The 17,182-nt window shown below is 42.0% G+C and overlaps 1 protein-coding gene and 1 long non-coding RNA gene across 7 annotated transcripts in view; one reads left to right on the top strand and one right to left on the bottom strand.

Annotated features, from left to right (window-relative positions):
- The window catches only part of NUP153 (nucleoporin 153), an 88,837-nt gene extending 75,237 nt beyond the window's left edge, over positions 1-13,600 (bottom strand). Inside the window, exons 1-3 of one of the 6 annotated variants that reach the window (XM_086706181.1) lie at positions 13,526-13,600; positions 10,706-10,813; positions 6,047-6,103 (exon numbers count right to left, since the gene is read on the bottom strand). In XM_086706181.1, coding sequence (XP_086562307.1) covers positions 6,047-6,103 — 57 coding nt within the window. In that variant the 5' untranslated portion in view covers positions 10,706-10,813; positions 13,526-13,600. Of the gene's footprint in view, positions 1-3,872; positions 4,402-6,046; positions 6,119-10,705; positions 10,814-13,525 lie in introns of those variants that run through there. The other 5 variants (XM_086706182.1, XM_086706186.1, XM_086706183.1 and 2 more) reach the window with 5 other exon arrangements.
- On the top strand, positions 6,155-7,995 carry LOC147580729 (uncharacterized). The gene is made up of 2 exons (XR_015251041.1): positions 6,155-6,918; positions 7,872-7,995. It is a non-coding gene; the product is annotated as an uncharacterized LOC147580729 (long non-coding RNA).
- Positions 13,601-17,182: the final 3,582 nt, after the last annotated feature.

Here is a 17,182-nt window from a genome sequence, read left to right as displayed (position 1 = left end):
ATATTTTTTAAAAAAAGGCTGTATTTAATCACAACAATTTCAAATGAGTCCTTACTATATATGCCACGCCCTGCTCTAAGAGCTTTACTAATCTCATTTAACCCTCACAACAATTTTCACTTTACAGAAACATAGATTAAGCAGAGAATTTAAATAACTTGTCCAAATCCTGGCAGAACAGAATTCAAACCCAGATACTCTGATTCCATTATTTTTTCCCTATCAACTATTTCCAGTTGTTTCCACTGATAGTATTTAACATCTAAGACAAAGCAGTAAAGATAAAATTAAAGTCAAAACTACTTAGTACATTCTGCAGTAAGTATTTGATGTCTAAATATCCTTCCATTTCAAAACTGAGAATACTCGTTAGCCATCCGATCCCAAGTAGGACATACTTGGAAGTGGGGCATACTTGGGAGAAAGTATCATATAGAAACTACCAAACAAAAAAACCTAAACTATCGTATAAACCAGGGTTATACGAAAACATGGTCTGTGGGCCAAATTCAGCTCTCAGCCTGTTTTTATACAAGCCCCAGGCTAAGAATGATTTTTACATTTTTTAAAGGGCTGCATAAACAAAACAACTTGCGGTAATAAAGCCTAAAATACTTACTATTTGGCCCTTTACAAAAAAAAGTTTGCAGACTCCTGATTTAAGCTACTAAAGGGATTCCCTCCTTTTTCTAAAATAGCTAAATGCAAAAACTAACTTGTTGGAAGACAAGCTATATCCAGGTAGATAAAATGAGTAGATTCCCACAGCTCCAGACCAGAAGACAAAACATCCCCCTCAAAAAAGGGCAAAAATAAATAGTGCCCTCTCACCAGGAGGTGGCAGTAGATTCTTCCAGAGGCAAGGTTCTGGTTTGCCCATGGGCTCAGGTTTTTTGTGGTTACTACTAAGAAAAGCTTGATCTCTCCAGAGCTGACTTCCTGGGCCTGACAATCTGCACAAGAAGTGGGAAAGGCGACTGAAGCGGGGACAAAAACTAACCACATCTTCTTTCAGTGATCTGTTCACTCCCAGCTAGAAAAATGACACCATTTCCTAAATGCATCTGGGCTGAGTTAAGGAGGACAGAAGGCAAGTGAAAATGATCGACTTATATTATTCAGGGCTGTTCTTCATTTTTGCTTCTATAATTCTTTAAGTAACTGCCCTTCAGTTAGTTGAGTCAGAAAACGGATTTCTGTCTCCAAACTTCAAGCAAGATAGCATTTTAAAGATCAGAAGTTAAAAGGAAAAAAATATAATCTTTAGATGTATCTTAGCAGAGCTGAGAAGTGAAAACAGGAAATTACAAGTCAGATGAACACACGCAAAAGTTGCAGGTACTGCCTGACCGCACAAGCTAATTGGCCTGCCAGGCGATGGCAAACATCCACGACAGTGCCAGACCTCCCGTTCTTATTCCAACCCTCTACTACACAACCCAAAACTTCATTTTTGCCCAGAAACCCGTGGACATTTAATCAAATAACATTAGTATAAAACATGCCATGTCATGAAGCTCCTTGCTATTCATGATGACTCAGCAGCTGCTGCAAAACATAGAGGTGACAGACAACGTAAGACAGCAGACAGCTAGCAGGCAGTCTACAAGTCCACAAAAGTTCCAGTAAGGACTAAGGACAGTTTTTATTTTTAGATTGTTAAAAATTGAGCATTTGTATACTCCTGCATACTTTTCTTTGGTGTTTTCTGCCAATATTAAGTAACACCTGCCGTGTTGATCAAGAAACCCCCAAACATCTTTAATCCCAATTCAAAAGCTAAAATGTATTTTCTTTTTCAATTAAATGGCTAGGGCAAGGGGTGCCTGTGTGGCTCAGTCGGTTAAGCGCCCGACTTCAACTTTGGTCATGATCTCCCAGTTTGCGAGTTCAAGCCCCACATAGGGCTCTGTGCTGACAGCTCAGGGCCTGAAGCCTGCTTCTGTGTCTCCTCCTCTCTCTGCCCCTCCCCCATTGACACTCCAGTGTGCGCTTGTGCGCTCTCTCTCTCTCTCTCAAAAATAAAGAAACATTAAAAAAATGTTTTCAAATGGCTAGGGCAAGAAGCTGGAAGTATTTTACATAAGGGGAAAAGATAAATTACCAAGGTCTTAAAACTACACAGCCTAAAATCACATCCGATCTAAGGCAATCTGGATCATAAGTATTATGTTGTTAAGGCATCAGGTCCCCCAAATTAGTTTATCTTAAGTACATTTAAAAATAAGCTGTGATTGTAACATTTGCCACCTGGAATATATTAACTCCTTTTTAAACTCTGTCCAGATCATCCAATACATGTACTTAAAACATCTTATTTTTTATATAGTAACTTTCTTGTAAGAAGATCTGAGAACTCAAAGACATTTATTCTTCAAGAGAAACAGAAAGCATGTGTGTCTAACTTCCATTCTACAAAAGGATTAGGTTAAATGGCCAGGCGTGTGACCTGAATTCTAATCTTAAATTTGCCTGCAATACCCCACCCCTGTTCCTCACAAAGAAATTTAAAAACCGGCCCTTTCTGTATACATCTGGGGGAAACCTACTGGGAGGTAAAAGTAATGTCACGACTTCTAGCCATTAGCTACTTAAAATTATAAACCACAATTTTTACTATTAAAAAATTTCCCCCCAATTTTACTTTTAAAAATTTGTGTTTTAATGATACAATTTAACATCATCACCAAACATGTTAAAATATTCAATACCACCATCATCCAAAATAAAGCAATCTAGGAATTCTACCTTTAATAGGATGCAACAAGTTACCAGACCCTTTCCCCATACTTTTGTTTAACAGCCTTAAGACACACACCTGCACCTTAGCCTCACTGTCAAATTTTATACATGACTTTTATTAAAATAATTTAACATTTTCCTATTCAATTCCCATAATAAACAAATAAGTTTTTTAAAATAATATTTTCTCAAAATCAAATGTATCGTTTACAATTAGGATAAACTCCTTTTCATACTTCAAACACCCATGAGTGCACAAGGTGGTTAATGAGAAGACCACTAACATTCCTGGGTGTCAAAAGTACCTTAAACTTCTAGAATACGCCCCGTAATATTAAAATATTTCGTGCATGAGATCAGAACTGGAGTCCCGGTCAACTGTGCGTAACAGCCAGTTCTAGCCTCCAAAATAAAATGGGGGGGGGGGAGGGAGTGGATAGAAGAGGAGAGGGAAGAGTCTCGCAGCGGAGAAAAGACGTAAGGGTGAAGAGGGACTTTCAAAATGCCCCAGGACCTAGGTAACTATTATCCGGTTATGCGAGAGGGGGGGAAAAATCTAAGTGGATGCTCTCAGATCGAAGGACACCGGCAGGGGAAACGCGGAATTAATAGCATGAAACAAAGTTATTCCACTTTCTGTGTAACAGCGCCCCGTCCCCACCCCCGGGTGCCTCGGAAGCGGACTGCCTGGGACAGCCCCCTCCCCACACAAACTGAAACGCGGGAGACTAGAAAACAGCAAGCGTATGGGCCTCCAGCCACATCTCTTCCTTTCTCCCTGGAGAGGACGTGAGTAATACCCTCAAACCCCCCAATCCCCGCCAAAACCGAAAGAAATGCGCGCAACGTGGGCCTAGAATTTCTGTTCCCGCCCTGCGCCTGTCTGGGGAAGCCCCTGGCCCAGAAGATCGGGGAGAGGCGGCCCGAACCACACGTGTGTGCCGCAAAGATGGGCCTGTCTCAGCCCACTTCCCGTCGCCACTCCGGCGGCCTGAGATCCCGCCGCCTGGCTCGGGCCTTTCCTCGGGCCCTAGCGTCCGCTCCACGTGGGGCACCAGGGCCCCACGCCGCCTGTTCCCTCCCGCTGAGTTCCGAACCCGCTGAGATGCCACCGCGTCGGGGTTCCATACCTGGTGCTGTTGTCGCCCCTGCTGGTAAGGCTTAATTGGCCCCTGGTGGCAACGCCGCGTCCGGATCTTGCCGCCACCGCCCCCTCCTATTCCTCCGGCTCCCGAGGCCATGGCGGAGCCTCCGCCGCTTCCCGCGTCGGGGCGGGTAAGGGGGCGGGAGAGGCAGAGGTGGAGGCCTTAGAGCCCCCCCCGCCCGGCCCCAGCCCAAAAGTCCGCCTTCGCTGCCCACACAGTAGGGCACAGGCACACCAGGAGCCGCGAGGTTTCGAGCAGGAGCGGAGAGAAAATGCGCGCTGGCAGCAGGGAAGGCGGTGGCGGCGACTGAGGCCGAGGAGCTGGCTCCGGTCCGGCAGCCTCCTGCGGACCCCCGCCTCTGTATATGTCACGGTCTCTATGGAGATCCCCCGCAGAGGACAACGCGATCAGCTCCAGGCGCTGTTTAGGCCTAACTCGACCGCCGGCTGATGGGGATTCTTTCGTCGCCCTAGCCGTAGCTGCCGCAGTTGAAGCCGCCGGCGCCGCCCGCCTACCCCTCCCCTTTGCGCACAGCGCCCGCCCCGCCGCCGTCGTCGTCGTCCCTGCAGTCGCCGCTCCTATTGCGCCTATTGCCGCTGCTAAGGCCGCCGCCGCGGTCGCGAGCCAGAACGCCGTCACTCGTCAGCGCCCGACGCGTTTGCATCATTACACTGCGACCGAGTGATAGGCGAAGAGGAAGGGAGGGCCGGCCGAGCCCGCGCTCTCGGCCGCGCGGCACGCTGGGAAGCGTAGTTCAGCGGAAGAACGAAAGGAGGACGCGGAAGGAGATCCTCGGATCACCGCAGAGGCACAAAGCCGCGGGCTCCGTCCTTTTTATTGCTTTTAGCTGTAAACTTAGACTTGGACAGAGGCATTTAGCATAGAAACAATAACCTCTTTTCATTCAACTTCCCCTTTGGTTGGTAAAGCGGGCAGAAAGTCAACAGATAGTAAAATCGAAGACGGGAGCTAATATAAAAAAATTTTTTTTTAATGGTTGAAAAAGCAATGTTGGTGATCTTTAAGCCTAAAGCAGAATTTAAAAATGTATGCGGTTTCATTAATGTCCCATTAACATGTAAGGGCTTTGCTGTCAAACACAAGGACTAGAATTCTGGCCCCACCGCTCTCTAGCTTGACCTTACAGAAGTCAAAACTTTCTGAGCCTTGGCTTCGTCTTCCGTAAAATGGGAACCATAGTGATGGTTCATGGAGAGGACGTAGTATCTGTCCTGGTAGGCAAGAACTGCAATAAATGGTTACAATTATTACCCACAGGCAGGCAGCTCACATTAGATGTAAGTGGTAGGTTACCGGTAATAAAAGTATACATATATTGCTCCAAATAGAAGGCATTCTATTTAGGAAAGTGAGTAGGTGAGCTAGGATCAAAGACTGATCCCACAAAGAATAGAGATTGTAGGAATTGATGGTCAGAAGGGCTTGCTGGGGCGTGCCTGGGTGGCTTAGTCTGTTGGGCCTCACACTTTGGCTGAGGTCATGATCTCGCAGTTCTTGAGTTCCAGCCCCCATCCCCACATCAGGCTCTATACTGACAGCTCAGAGCCTGGAGCCTGCTTCAGATTCTATGTCTCCTCTGCCCCTCCGCGGCTTGTGCTCTCTCTCTCAAAATAAACATTTTAGGGGCGCCTGGGTGGCTCAGCCAGTTGAGCATCCGACTTTGGCTCAGGTCATGATCTCATAGTTCGTGAGTTCGAGCCCCGCGTGGGGCTCTGTGCTGACAGCTCAGAGCCTGGAGCCTGCTTCCGATTCTGTGTCTCCCTCTCTCTCTGCCCCTCCCTTGCTCATGCTCTGTCTCTCTCTCTCTGTCTCAAAAATAAATAAAACATTAAAAATAAATAAATAAACATTTTAAAAATTGAAAGAAAAGAAAAGGCTTCTTGGTCATGTGGTCCAGCCCCCACATTCAACCCACCAGACAGGGGTTCAGAGAATTCAGGTGGCCTGCTCAAGGACACTCAGCCCCAGGGAACCCAAAGCCACAACTATAACCCAACTTTCTGAGTTGAGACAAGTAAACAAATGAGGGAAAAAATCTGCTGTAAAAAAAACAGGTTTAGTGCTCCATTTGAGACAATTGATCTTAAAGGTTGTAAGTTTCAGAGTCAAACAGACTTAATTTCAAATCTATCACTTACTAGCTGTGTAGCCTTGGGGAAGTTACTGATCCTCTTTCTAAGCTTCAGTTTCCTCATCTGCAAATAGAATGAATATTTACCTCAACAGGTTGGTGGTTCTAATGAAAGGATTAATATATATAGCTCATAATAACTACTTAGAAAGCATGTAATATCCAGCTATTAAATACAAATTAACTCTAAGATGTTCATACCATCTCCACCACCAAACTGCACAATTCAAATCACTCTTATAAATCATGTAAGTCAGATTGTGAAACCAAACTTACAGTACCTTGGATTTTGTAGTACCTTTCAGCACCTAAGGAAACAGGCTGTATCAGGCATAGGTTTATAGAGCAAATGGCTTTCAGTGGCACCTCTGACCATAATCACCAAGACTATAAAAAGTTGCCAAATATGACAAACAAAATGAATCTACTTCCTCTTCTGTTTCCTGGTTGTCCTACCTCCGTGCCAGGCTCTACCACTAACTCCCCACTAGACTCGTCAGGTAGACGTGCTCCTTCCCCTGAAGCACCTCATCCTTCTTAAATACAATTGTCTCTCTTTCACAGTTATTAACTAGGTATTTGACAAGCAGAGTCAAGTAGTTCCTAATAAGCTCAGCCAGGGAAGGTCTGTACCTGAATATTTCACTGGGCTGTGAATATAGAAGATTGAACTGTAGTCATGTCTCATTTTCCCTTTTCACTCTACCAGACTCAGAATTTCCAGCACAGGAGAGTGAACGGGCTGGGGCTCAAAAATCATCCCTTTCTTAGAGGCCCGTTATTTGATGTCTGCATGGGACAGACTTCATATTCAAGCTTTGGAAAGGATATGCAAAAGAGCTGGGCCAACCTAAGATGAAACTTCAGAATTGAAAATTGGTAAGATTTGAGGAAGTACGGAAAAATTCACATCCCCCTTTAGCCTTATCTCCACTATTTACCCCATTTTACAGTTATTTCTTTGAAGTAAAACAGTGTTTAAGGGAAAAATAATACATTATTCCCACATTCATGTTACTGAGTTATTGGAAACGTTACCAGACTTGACAGCAAAGAAAAAATAAAAGGCAAGAGAAATTCGCATTCAAAACTTCCTACAGCCTAATTTTACCCTGAAATAGTATCAGCCTCACTGTAGGTTGAAGTAACTTCTTGTGCATAGGTTTGGGATTTGAAAATAACATTGTGCTGAAATTCAGTTTGGAGCGACAATCCCCAAACCTAGAGTTCCTCAAGCATTTTTGGTACAGGACTCATTCTTCAGTTAGGAATTACTAGTAAGAGAATGGATTATAATAAAGTTATTCTGATTATAAAATTTAAAGAATCTGCCTGCATTCAAACATACGAATAATTCTTGAACGTTTCTCTAACAGAGACTATATATAAATTGGAAAAAAGTGTCAAAAATAAATTGGAAAAAAGTATCAAATGACATGGACTGGTAATAGGCATTCCTGAAATCATTCCAGCCATATTAGGAGTTAATAGGCTTTTGAGGAAGGAAATAATTGTTATTTAGCACTTACAATTATCAATCTCTATAGATGATGAATTGAATCCCTATAAACCCAATAAGGTTCTGGAGTTCACAGAATTGGAAAGTATCACTTAATAAATTGTGTGTTATGAACTAGCTACCTTCTGTATTCATCCTTTTCCTTCTTATTAACTTCTATTCCCGTCAGTCTTTAGACCTCGACAAAATTGCAGTGGCTCTGAGAAGTGATCTTAAGTTTTGAGTTGTCTCATTGAGGGCATTTTAAGAGAAACTCACTCCTCCCCACCCGGGTTTTAAACTCCATGAAGGATTTTTTTTTTCTCATTTCCAGATCCTGAACACATGGACCAGTGTTAACACGTAGCACTCACTCTGTACGTACTACAGCTAATCATACCAATGTCAACTGTTCCTATTTTATTGTAATAAATAATACACTGATTAATACAGCTAAACTGCTTTCTATAATCTTACCTAGCTTGCATGTATTTGTTTTCTATAGTGCATAACAAATTAATTACTTCTCAAATTCATTTATTTATTCCTGATAAAGCATTCAAGAGTATCATGAACAAATCCCTATGATGATGTTATGGAGAGATTCTCATGTAATCCTAACAATCCTTAGAGGAACTATTATCCTCATGTTACAAATAAGGAAACTGGGCATTGAGGGGATAAAAAATAATTTTAAAAATTATTTCAGAATAACAGAGTCAGTATTTGAATGATTTCTCCTCCTCCTAACTCCAAAGCACATGCTCTTACCCTCACTCTGTCATTTTTGTAGCCAATTTAGAAACTTATCTACCACTTAAAATATTTTTTCTTTGAAAAAATGATTTTCTACCTTAATGGAAAATGGCATACTTTAGAAACCTCTCTGATGGCCTCCACACTGACTTAAATGTTTAGACACTGGTTCTGCCTTACTGCATAGTGAGAATGGATATTTGCCAACTTTATGCTATGATAGCATTGGAAAGACTAGACTCCTATATGTGGCTTAGGATCACCTGAAAATGCAAGGACCTCCATTGTGGCATGGGGACGTGTGGTTATGCAGTAGGATGGCAATGAAGAGTACATCAGCAGGGCCACCTGAGTGAAAGGGAGATCATAAATCAGGCCTCCAAATTCAGAGAGGAGCCACGTTAGCAAGACCAACAGAATTCAACGTATATCATGGAAACAAAAGAATAGTGTGAAGGATAAGGAGAAAAAAACTAACGGCAATTCGTATCCAAGATCAAGTGGCAGAACCTCACAGAAGACAACAGGACAAGAATTTCTTCCCAATAACCAAGTTTTCAACAAAGATTAGCCCAAGTTCACTTTTCTTAAACCTGGACCCAGTTTTTTCAGCCAGAATGGTTGGTTATATTGGGAGAGATCTCAATTTATGAAAAGCCTGTTACTGCTAGCACCCCCGGCCCCCAAGAAACTTCTTTATCCCCCCCATACAATATAGTAACTGCCAATTATAAATTACCACATGAAGAGGCTGCTGATGCTTCCACTAATTTCACATGAAATGCAATAGTCTAAACCCAACCTAGATTGAAAAACAGCCTTTATATATTCTTCAAAAGGTAGTCAATTCTGTCCAAAGGAGTATTCAGAGATGACAAGTATAAGAATTTAGAAATTACAGGGGCACCTGGGCGGCTCAGTCAGTTAAGCTCTGACCCTGGCTCAGATCATGATCTCACGGTTCGTGGGTTTGAGTCCCACGTTGGCTCTGTGCTGACAGCTCAGAGCCTGGAGTCCGCTAAGGATTCTGTGTCTCGCTCTCTCTCTGCCCCTCCCCCACACATGCTCTGTCTCTCTCTGTCTCAAAACTAAATAAACTTTTAAAAAATAAGTTAGAAATTACGCATTTATTTTATCTTAAAATAAAATGAAGTATCTGCTGTGATGTCTATTGAAATTATTATTTTATTGAGAGCAGTTTTAGATAGATCTCTATGATCTTCTACACACATTTTCATGTGATAATTACCAAGAATTACATAGAAAAATAAGGTGAAACTAGTTTTTTTGTTTTTGATTCATTTTACACTTCAGTCTCAACTAGAGAAATCCAAAATGGGGTTGAGATTCTAGGAAGTTATTGGGGTTTTTTAGGTATTTAGGTATTTTAGGTATTTTAAGGAAGAGGGGCCATAGCATTGAGAAGATATTTAAAGATGTACAACATCATGCTCTCATTAACTTACTGTGTCCTCGGTCTTTGGGGAATAAAGTAATACTTAAAACTAAATGAATTAACTAATATAATCACGTTTTGATTAACTACCTATATCACTTAATTCTAACGTGTCATGTAAGATTTTTCCTCTTCCTATTTATGTCAATGTATACTAGCCTTTGACATAGATATGTTTACATACATTCCATTATAGTTTAAGGCATATTTTAAACTTACCAATTATAAATAGAAATTCAGTTTTATTGGATGCAATAAAAACCAAATTCAGGAAGACCCATTCCATCCTAACAGTTAAGACAGTTAATGAATCAACTAGGATTACACATTTCTGTCTAATTTTCAAATATAAACTAGAATGAACATGAACAATGGAGATCAACTCTAAAACAAGAAGTGGATAGTTATAAACAATTTATAAACATAATCTAAATATTAAAAAAATATTTATTGAGAGCCTACTATGGTGATTTCTAATATATGTCACTGTACAAAACAGTAAAACCACCTCTGTTCACATGGTGTATCAGACTTCACCATTTTACTGAGTTGTCTTACAGCTTACTGCATTATGGTGTATTAACCACTAGAACTTAGCCCTAATAATTCACCCCCCAAAATTCTATATTCTAAATTCTAAACACATGCTAGTAAATTCATCCTCTATAAGAAATCTACGGGCTTCGTTTCATTTTTAAAAATATAATTAATCAGTTACATCAAAAAAACTGAACTCATCACTAAGGTTGCAAGCTATGTAAAACTCTAATATTTGCAAAACTCAATTTGCTTGCACTAAGTACCAAGGCTTTTCATTTTTAAAAAGCATTGGCAGAGAATGCTTGAGTTTATCAGACCCTAACTCATTAAGATGTTTCTTTTCAAGAGCATTCTATGAATTAACATGTTGACAACCCAAATGTCCACATCACCACCATAGGAAGGGCACAACCTACCAGTTAAAATGTGTCTTTTAGCCTCTTGCTACTCAAGGACAAAGCAGCACCACCATTCCCTGGAGCTTGTAAAGGGTCTCTGCCATCCCAGGCCTACTCAATCAGAATCTGCATTTTAACAAGATAACCAGGTGACTCGTATGCCCATGACATTTGAAAAGCACCGTTTAAAAAAATTAACCATGCCACCAGAACTTATAAAGCACATCTGGTATGTTAAGAGTCTGAAACTAAACATTAGTTATGAAATATACTTGCGCATAGATATTTAAAGGACACTTTGGGACTCCTGGGTGCCTCTGTCAGTTAAGCATCTGACTCTTGGTTTCTGGTTAGGTCACGATCTCACGGTTCACGGGTTCGAGCCCCATGTCGGGCTCTGCACTGAGGACATAGACCCTGTTTAGGGTTCTCTCTCTCTGCCCCTCCCCATTCACACTCTGTCTCTCTCTCAAAATAAATAAAGAAACTTTAAAAAATAAAGAAACAACACTTTGCTAATTCCCAAATATCCTTATCTGTACAAATTTTCTTTTCAGAGTGAACTCATGACAAACAAAAAACATGGATGTAGAATAAACCATCTCATAAAATACCAGGGCCTATAAGCAGAGAAAAGAAATATCAGATTACTTCCTTAGAATTGCTATCACTTTTTGCTTTCCAAAACACTCACAAAATCATTGCTGAAATAGAAAAGCAAGCAGGAATGGACTCTAAGAGCAAATATTCTCTTTTGCTCTCAGTACCAGGTTAGCATCCAAATCCAAAATGCATGCAAAGAGGTCAGACAACTTGGAGTAAAATCTATAGATTTCACCTTAACAACAGAAATAACAGCTCTCTACTTGACAAATCACAAAAACAATTAAGTTGATTACCTACTTCTAATAGCTAGATCTCTTAAACAGGTGCTATGAAGTCAACACAGTATTCAGATGCAGTATTTTCTCCAAAATTTACGAATGGAAAAAAAAAATGGATCCTTCAGTCTAAAGATTTTCTGAAGTTGGTCATCAAAAGTTTTCTTTCCACAACACACAGAGGTCTTTACTCCTACAATAAGGAAGGCCTAAAAGTTGTGAACTACAAGAAAAAAGTCATTTTTATTTTATTTTTTAAGTCATTTTTCAAAGGCTCACATACACCTTCCTTCCTCAAGGCCAAATATAAATACATTTGCTCATATGAATATTTATGGATCAAGGCATGGAAGTAATCAGTTATCCAAAGTTTCTGTAAACAGCAGGCTTAGGAATTCCCATTTTTCACTAAAATCTACAACAACCAACAACTAGTTGACGAACCAGCAGCTTGTAGAACATGTGGATGTTTTCCTCTTATGTGCATTTCATTTTACTCCAAAGAGAGCAGAAATGAAATTAAGCATTTTTTTCCTTTTCCTTTTTCTTTTCATCAGGATCTTTTTCCAAAGGAAGGTAGACTACTTACCTGAAATGAAATTCTGGATTTAATGCATCCTTATTCTCCATTATCCCAGGTTGATTTAACAGACGTAATGATTAGTTAACAAGATGACTTTAACCCGGCACTTATAACCTGTGGCCGATGACCTCAGTATATCTCACCTTGTTTGGATCCATCATATAGACAATAGACTATCGTGGGCTACCAAAAATACGGTTCTTCGAAACCAAAAAGAACTTTTCAAATATTCTCCAAAGCAAATAGGACCGAAGTTACACTACTCTACATTCAATATTAAATAGGCAGTATTGCCAAACAAACTAAGGCAACCCTGCAGACACTGAGCAAAGCCTACTCAAACACACCACCCCCAGTGAGGGAAAACCACCTCTCACATGAGGGTTTAGGCTCTAGCATATACACCATGCATAGAATTAAAACATCAAAGCAGACCATCGGGCTCCCCAGAGGCGCGAACCAAGCAACAAACAGCTTCTACCAGCCACAATTAAATCCAAGCCGTAACTTAGATGCTTTAAATTAGTAACAGTTAAACCAACTCTTTTTCACTTGCTTGGTCATAAAATCTTGCCCCCGCTGTGAGTCAGCAATGACTCATAAGCACTTCCTACAAGAAACACCTGCTTTTAGGCCCATCCCTTGCAGCTGAAGTGCTGAGATCGATGATTTTAGCCTCATGCTTGCTAATATCGGAGTGTAATCCCTCGTCTGTCTCATGCTAGAGGGTCCCGTGCAGAATTTCAGCGACTGCAATCAGGGAGCGCTCTCCCGCTGGGTGGTAAGGAGACAAATCTATAATAAAAGCACTAGGACTTGACAATTGGGAAGGAAAAGCCATTTTTCTTGTTTTCACCGGGAATATGCCTCTCCCTTAACTCCTTCCACATCCTCTGGGCCCTCCCTTTGCAGCCAGGCTTCCTCAGGTACCAGCATCCGTCTTCCTTAAGGTTCAGTTTGGGTTTACAAGCAAAAGGGAGTTGCCTGTTCCCCTTCGTTTGTGCCATCAATAACTTTAGAACCGGATCCTTTGAAAAGCATTAAAAACTGAGATGGCAAAAAGAAAGGCAACAGCTCTTAGAAGCTCTCTGTCTTAATTGCAAGCTAAGGAAAAGAGGGATCCAGTGGCTGGTTCATATGTCAGATCTAAACAAGACAGGTCAGATCATTTGCTTAGATTTTCCAGCAATGGTCACCGAAAACTTCCTACCCGTGTGAGCAGTACAGAAAAAGGGGACACGTTTACAGAACGCTGTAGGAGAGGAAAGGGAGGGCTGAGATGACAAAGGGAAGGGCACGTGTTAAATTCCCACCAACAGTCACAAGTAGCCATTTTGGAAACTTCTGCCAGGTCCACAGCTGATCTGAACTCACCTTTGGCGCATTCTCTCTCCATTGGTCAGTCCTCTGAGTCCAGACTGGCTCCTTGTTGACCCACCTTCAAAAGCTATAAAATAAATGGGGGAAAGATGACCGATACCTCCCAGGAATGGTGCAACAGCAGCACAGAGTATCACTTACTAACGCCCTAAATAATGAAGGACGGATGAATAATACATTCGAGAGAAAAGACCCTCCTTATTGCCACCTCACAGTTCCCTGACATTTTACATCCAGAGGACCAGGCACAAATTGGATACGTGTTTATTACTTGGATGAATGCATATTCATAGAAGGTTTTGCCATTTGTAGTTCCCTCAACAACTTTTATGTTATGGAATTTTTTTTTCCTGTGTGTTTCAAAAATACTTTAAGTTTGTTAAAATAACGCTTTTGGGTTAAAACACCTTTAATCTCCCTCTTTTCCTTTTCAATACAATTTATCGCAGACCATCTACTAGTTGTAGTGTCAGAGATAAACAGAAGAAAATCACTTTTCCACAATCAGATGAAAACGGTGCTTCCCCTGAGGGATTCTACCCAAATAGGAAGTGTGAACTAAAGGGACGAAGAAAGATCTGTACTTAAAACTTTGGGATACTATTCCACAAATATTTATTTTATCCTGGGCCATATATTCTGCAGATAGAAACATGATGATGACATATGTCCTACCCTTTTAGGGACAAGTAGAAATGGCTGTACTATTACTTTATTTTTAAGCATTTTGAATATATACTTATGCAGAAATTTTCCTTTGGGAAATATGTATGACATAAATAGCTTTAAGTGGGTGTTCTCAATTTCAAACAACTTGTCAGGCAGGTGAAAACGTCACATAAACCAGCATTGTTCCCACAATCCCGGGCTCAATGGAATTGTGATCAGGACATGCAAACAGGGAATGTGAGTACAATTTGAGGGTGCCATTCCTTCCTTTAGATGTAAATAAATTCTAGAAAGCTTAAAAGAAGGTATAGTAGGGGCGCCTGGGTGGCTCAGTTGGTTAGGCGTCCAACTTCAGCTCAGGTCATGATCTTGCAATTCGTGAGTTCAAGTCTCACATCGGGCTCTGTGCTGACAGCATGGAGCCTGCTTGGGATTCTCTCTCTCTCTCTCTCTCTCTCTCTCTCTCTCTCTCTCCCCCCACCCTTGCACTCTCTCTCTCTCTCTCTCTCCCCACCCTTGCACTCTCTCTCTCTCTCTCTCTCTCTCTCTCAAACTAATAAATAAATAAGCTTTCAAAAATTAAAAAAAAAATACTTTAAAAGAAGGTATAGTAGGGGCACCTGGCTGGCTTAGTTGGTAGAGCATGTGACTCTTGATCTCGGGGTTGGAAGTTTAAGCCCCACATTGGGTATAGGGCTTACTTAAAAATAAAATCTTTAAAAAAAAAAATAAGAAGGTACTGTAAAATGTGTACCCTAGACAGAGATACATCAGCCAAAGTTTGCAACAGGACAAGTAGTGTCCCCAAATAACTGCAGCCATTTTGTTAATTCACACAGACATGGAGTGGCATCTTTCAGAAGCAAGGAAGAGACCAAGGAGTATGCTTTAAAGTCTCCTGCACTCATATTTAGTAACTAAGTGCATTAAATGAGAGCACTATGCAGTGCCCACTGCATGCCACACACCTCCCTGGGTGCTTTCTGTGCGTTATCCTTCATCCATACAAGTCTTCCAGGGAGGAGGCCAAAAGAGAAGGGTTAAGTACTCCACTCAAAATCGTACACCAGGGGTGAGCTCTGAACACAGGTCTAACGGATTTCCAGACCTGTACCTTCTTCATTAGACCCAGACATATCTAGAACTACCCACAGGCAGGGCAAACGGAAGGAGTGGAGCAGGAGATGTTTAGAGAAGCTGCTGAACCCACTGACATCCTGCCTCTTCTCACACAGGGGGGCCCAGCTGCTTCTCAGCAGGGCCTTGGCAGGATTTCTGCGAGAGACTGGGAGTCAGATAGGGGTACTTTGGCAGATGTCTCATTGGACCGCAGACGCCTAGAAGTGAGTTCCCTTCTTTGCAGGGTTGCCAGACAACATATAAGACACCCAGTTAAATTTGAATCTCAGATAAAGAATGCATAATTTTAAAATATAAGTATGTCCCCAAAACTGCAAATATTGCATGGGACAACTTAATTTCTAAATCTGGCCACCCTACTTCTTTGTTCTATTTCAAGATGTCTTGAATTAGAATCAGAGAGTGTGACTTACGACTCTATACATGATCTTCCGCTTGGAATTAATTTATCCTGGCTATGGACTGGAATCATGAGAAACTCACCTGTAAGCACATCGTACCCTCGCCCTCCAGAACACACACCTACTCCAAGCTGTCACGTGGTTAATCATGGGATGCCACCATAATTCACTTGGTTAGAGCCTAGTGCAGCCGACATGAATCTTGTGTCCACAGCTCAGGGATGCAAGAAATGTAAATGCGTACTGAATTCAACAGAATCTGTTTCAAAACCCCATTATTTTAGGCAGAGCGGAAGCAAAGTCATGTCAGGTCTTAACTGTGCCCCCCCCCTTTTCCAGAACTGTTTCTAGGGCTCACATACTACCGTGGGGGGCTGGCTGTTTCTTGATGTTGTCTGTCCATGCAGACTTTTGCCAAGGCACCCTTCTTTCTGGCCTTCTGGTCCCTCCAATTCACGTGTTTGTTCTTCTTCCCTGCTCCCCTCAGGCACATGTGTCATCCTGGAGTCATACCAAGGCTCCAAATGCTTCCTGAAACCCTCGAAGGTCCCCGCTGCCTCGATGCCCAGTGTAGGTATCTCTTTCTGGGTCCTTACTGCACTGCTGGGGTTCTGCCTTTGGGGAGTGAAGCATGGTATGCTTTGCCATGGAATTTTCCAGACTAGCTCAGGCTTTACTGTCTCCCCAGAGCCCTTCCCCCAGGGAAGGGAACACAGTACCTCTAGAGGATACAAAGTTGCCCTCTTGTCTCCTCTTGCCACCCCCCAATATTCTCTCTGCCTCTAGAATATATTTCTCAATCCTTTTTTTTTTTTAAGAGAGAGAGGGTGGCAGTGAGTGAGGGACAGAGAGAGAGAGAGACAGAGAGAGAGAGACAGAGAGAGAGAGAGAGAGAGAGAGAGAGAGAGAAGCAGGGCTCACCCAAAGCGGGGCTCGAACTCACCTGCTAGTGAGATCATGACCTGAGCCGAAGTCAGATGCTTGAAGACTGAGCCTCCCAGGCACCCGTCTTTTCCTCCCGCCCCCCCCCCCCCCAGTCTTTCTCAAGGGATGGCTCCACCCTTCTCAACACCCCTATCCTTCAGCTCTCCAACATTTCTCCAGTGTATCTAATCCCCTTAAGGATTTTAGGTTTTTGGAAGATCCTGGAAGGTTATTTCCTTTACACCCTGGCTTATGCTTCCCCTGAGGCAATGAATACAAGAGATTAGGAGGATAAGGAGAAAACAAAGGAAAGTATCCTAACATCCCAGGACTTTTCTTTTTCAAAGCCAGGCTAACAAATTAGATCCTGATTTGTTCAGACACTTTGCCTTCCACAGTAGCCCACCAATTCTGGCATCAGCATCAGATTGGAAACATTAAAAACATGGATTTTCAGGCTCCACCCAAGGCCTACACAATCTGTGGGGTTGAAGTAGGAATATGTATTTTGGGGTGC

This window comes from Puma concolor, chromosome B2 (genome assembly GCF_028749965.1).
Source record: "Puma concolor isolate L17-30 chromosome B2, mPumCon1.1.hap2, whole genome shotgun sequence".
Lineage (NCBI taxonomy): Eukaryota > Metazoa > Chordata > Mammalia > Carnivora > Felidae > Puma > Puma concolor.
Note: the sequence above shows the minus strand (reverse complement) of the source record. Positions and strands in the feature narration are given on the sequence as shown.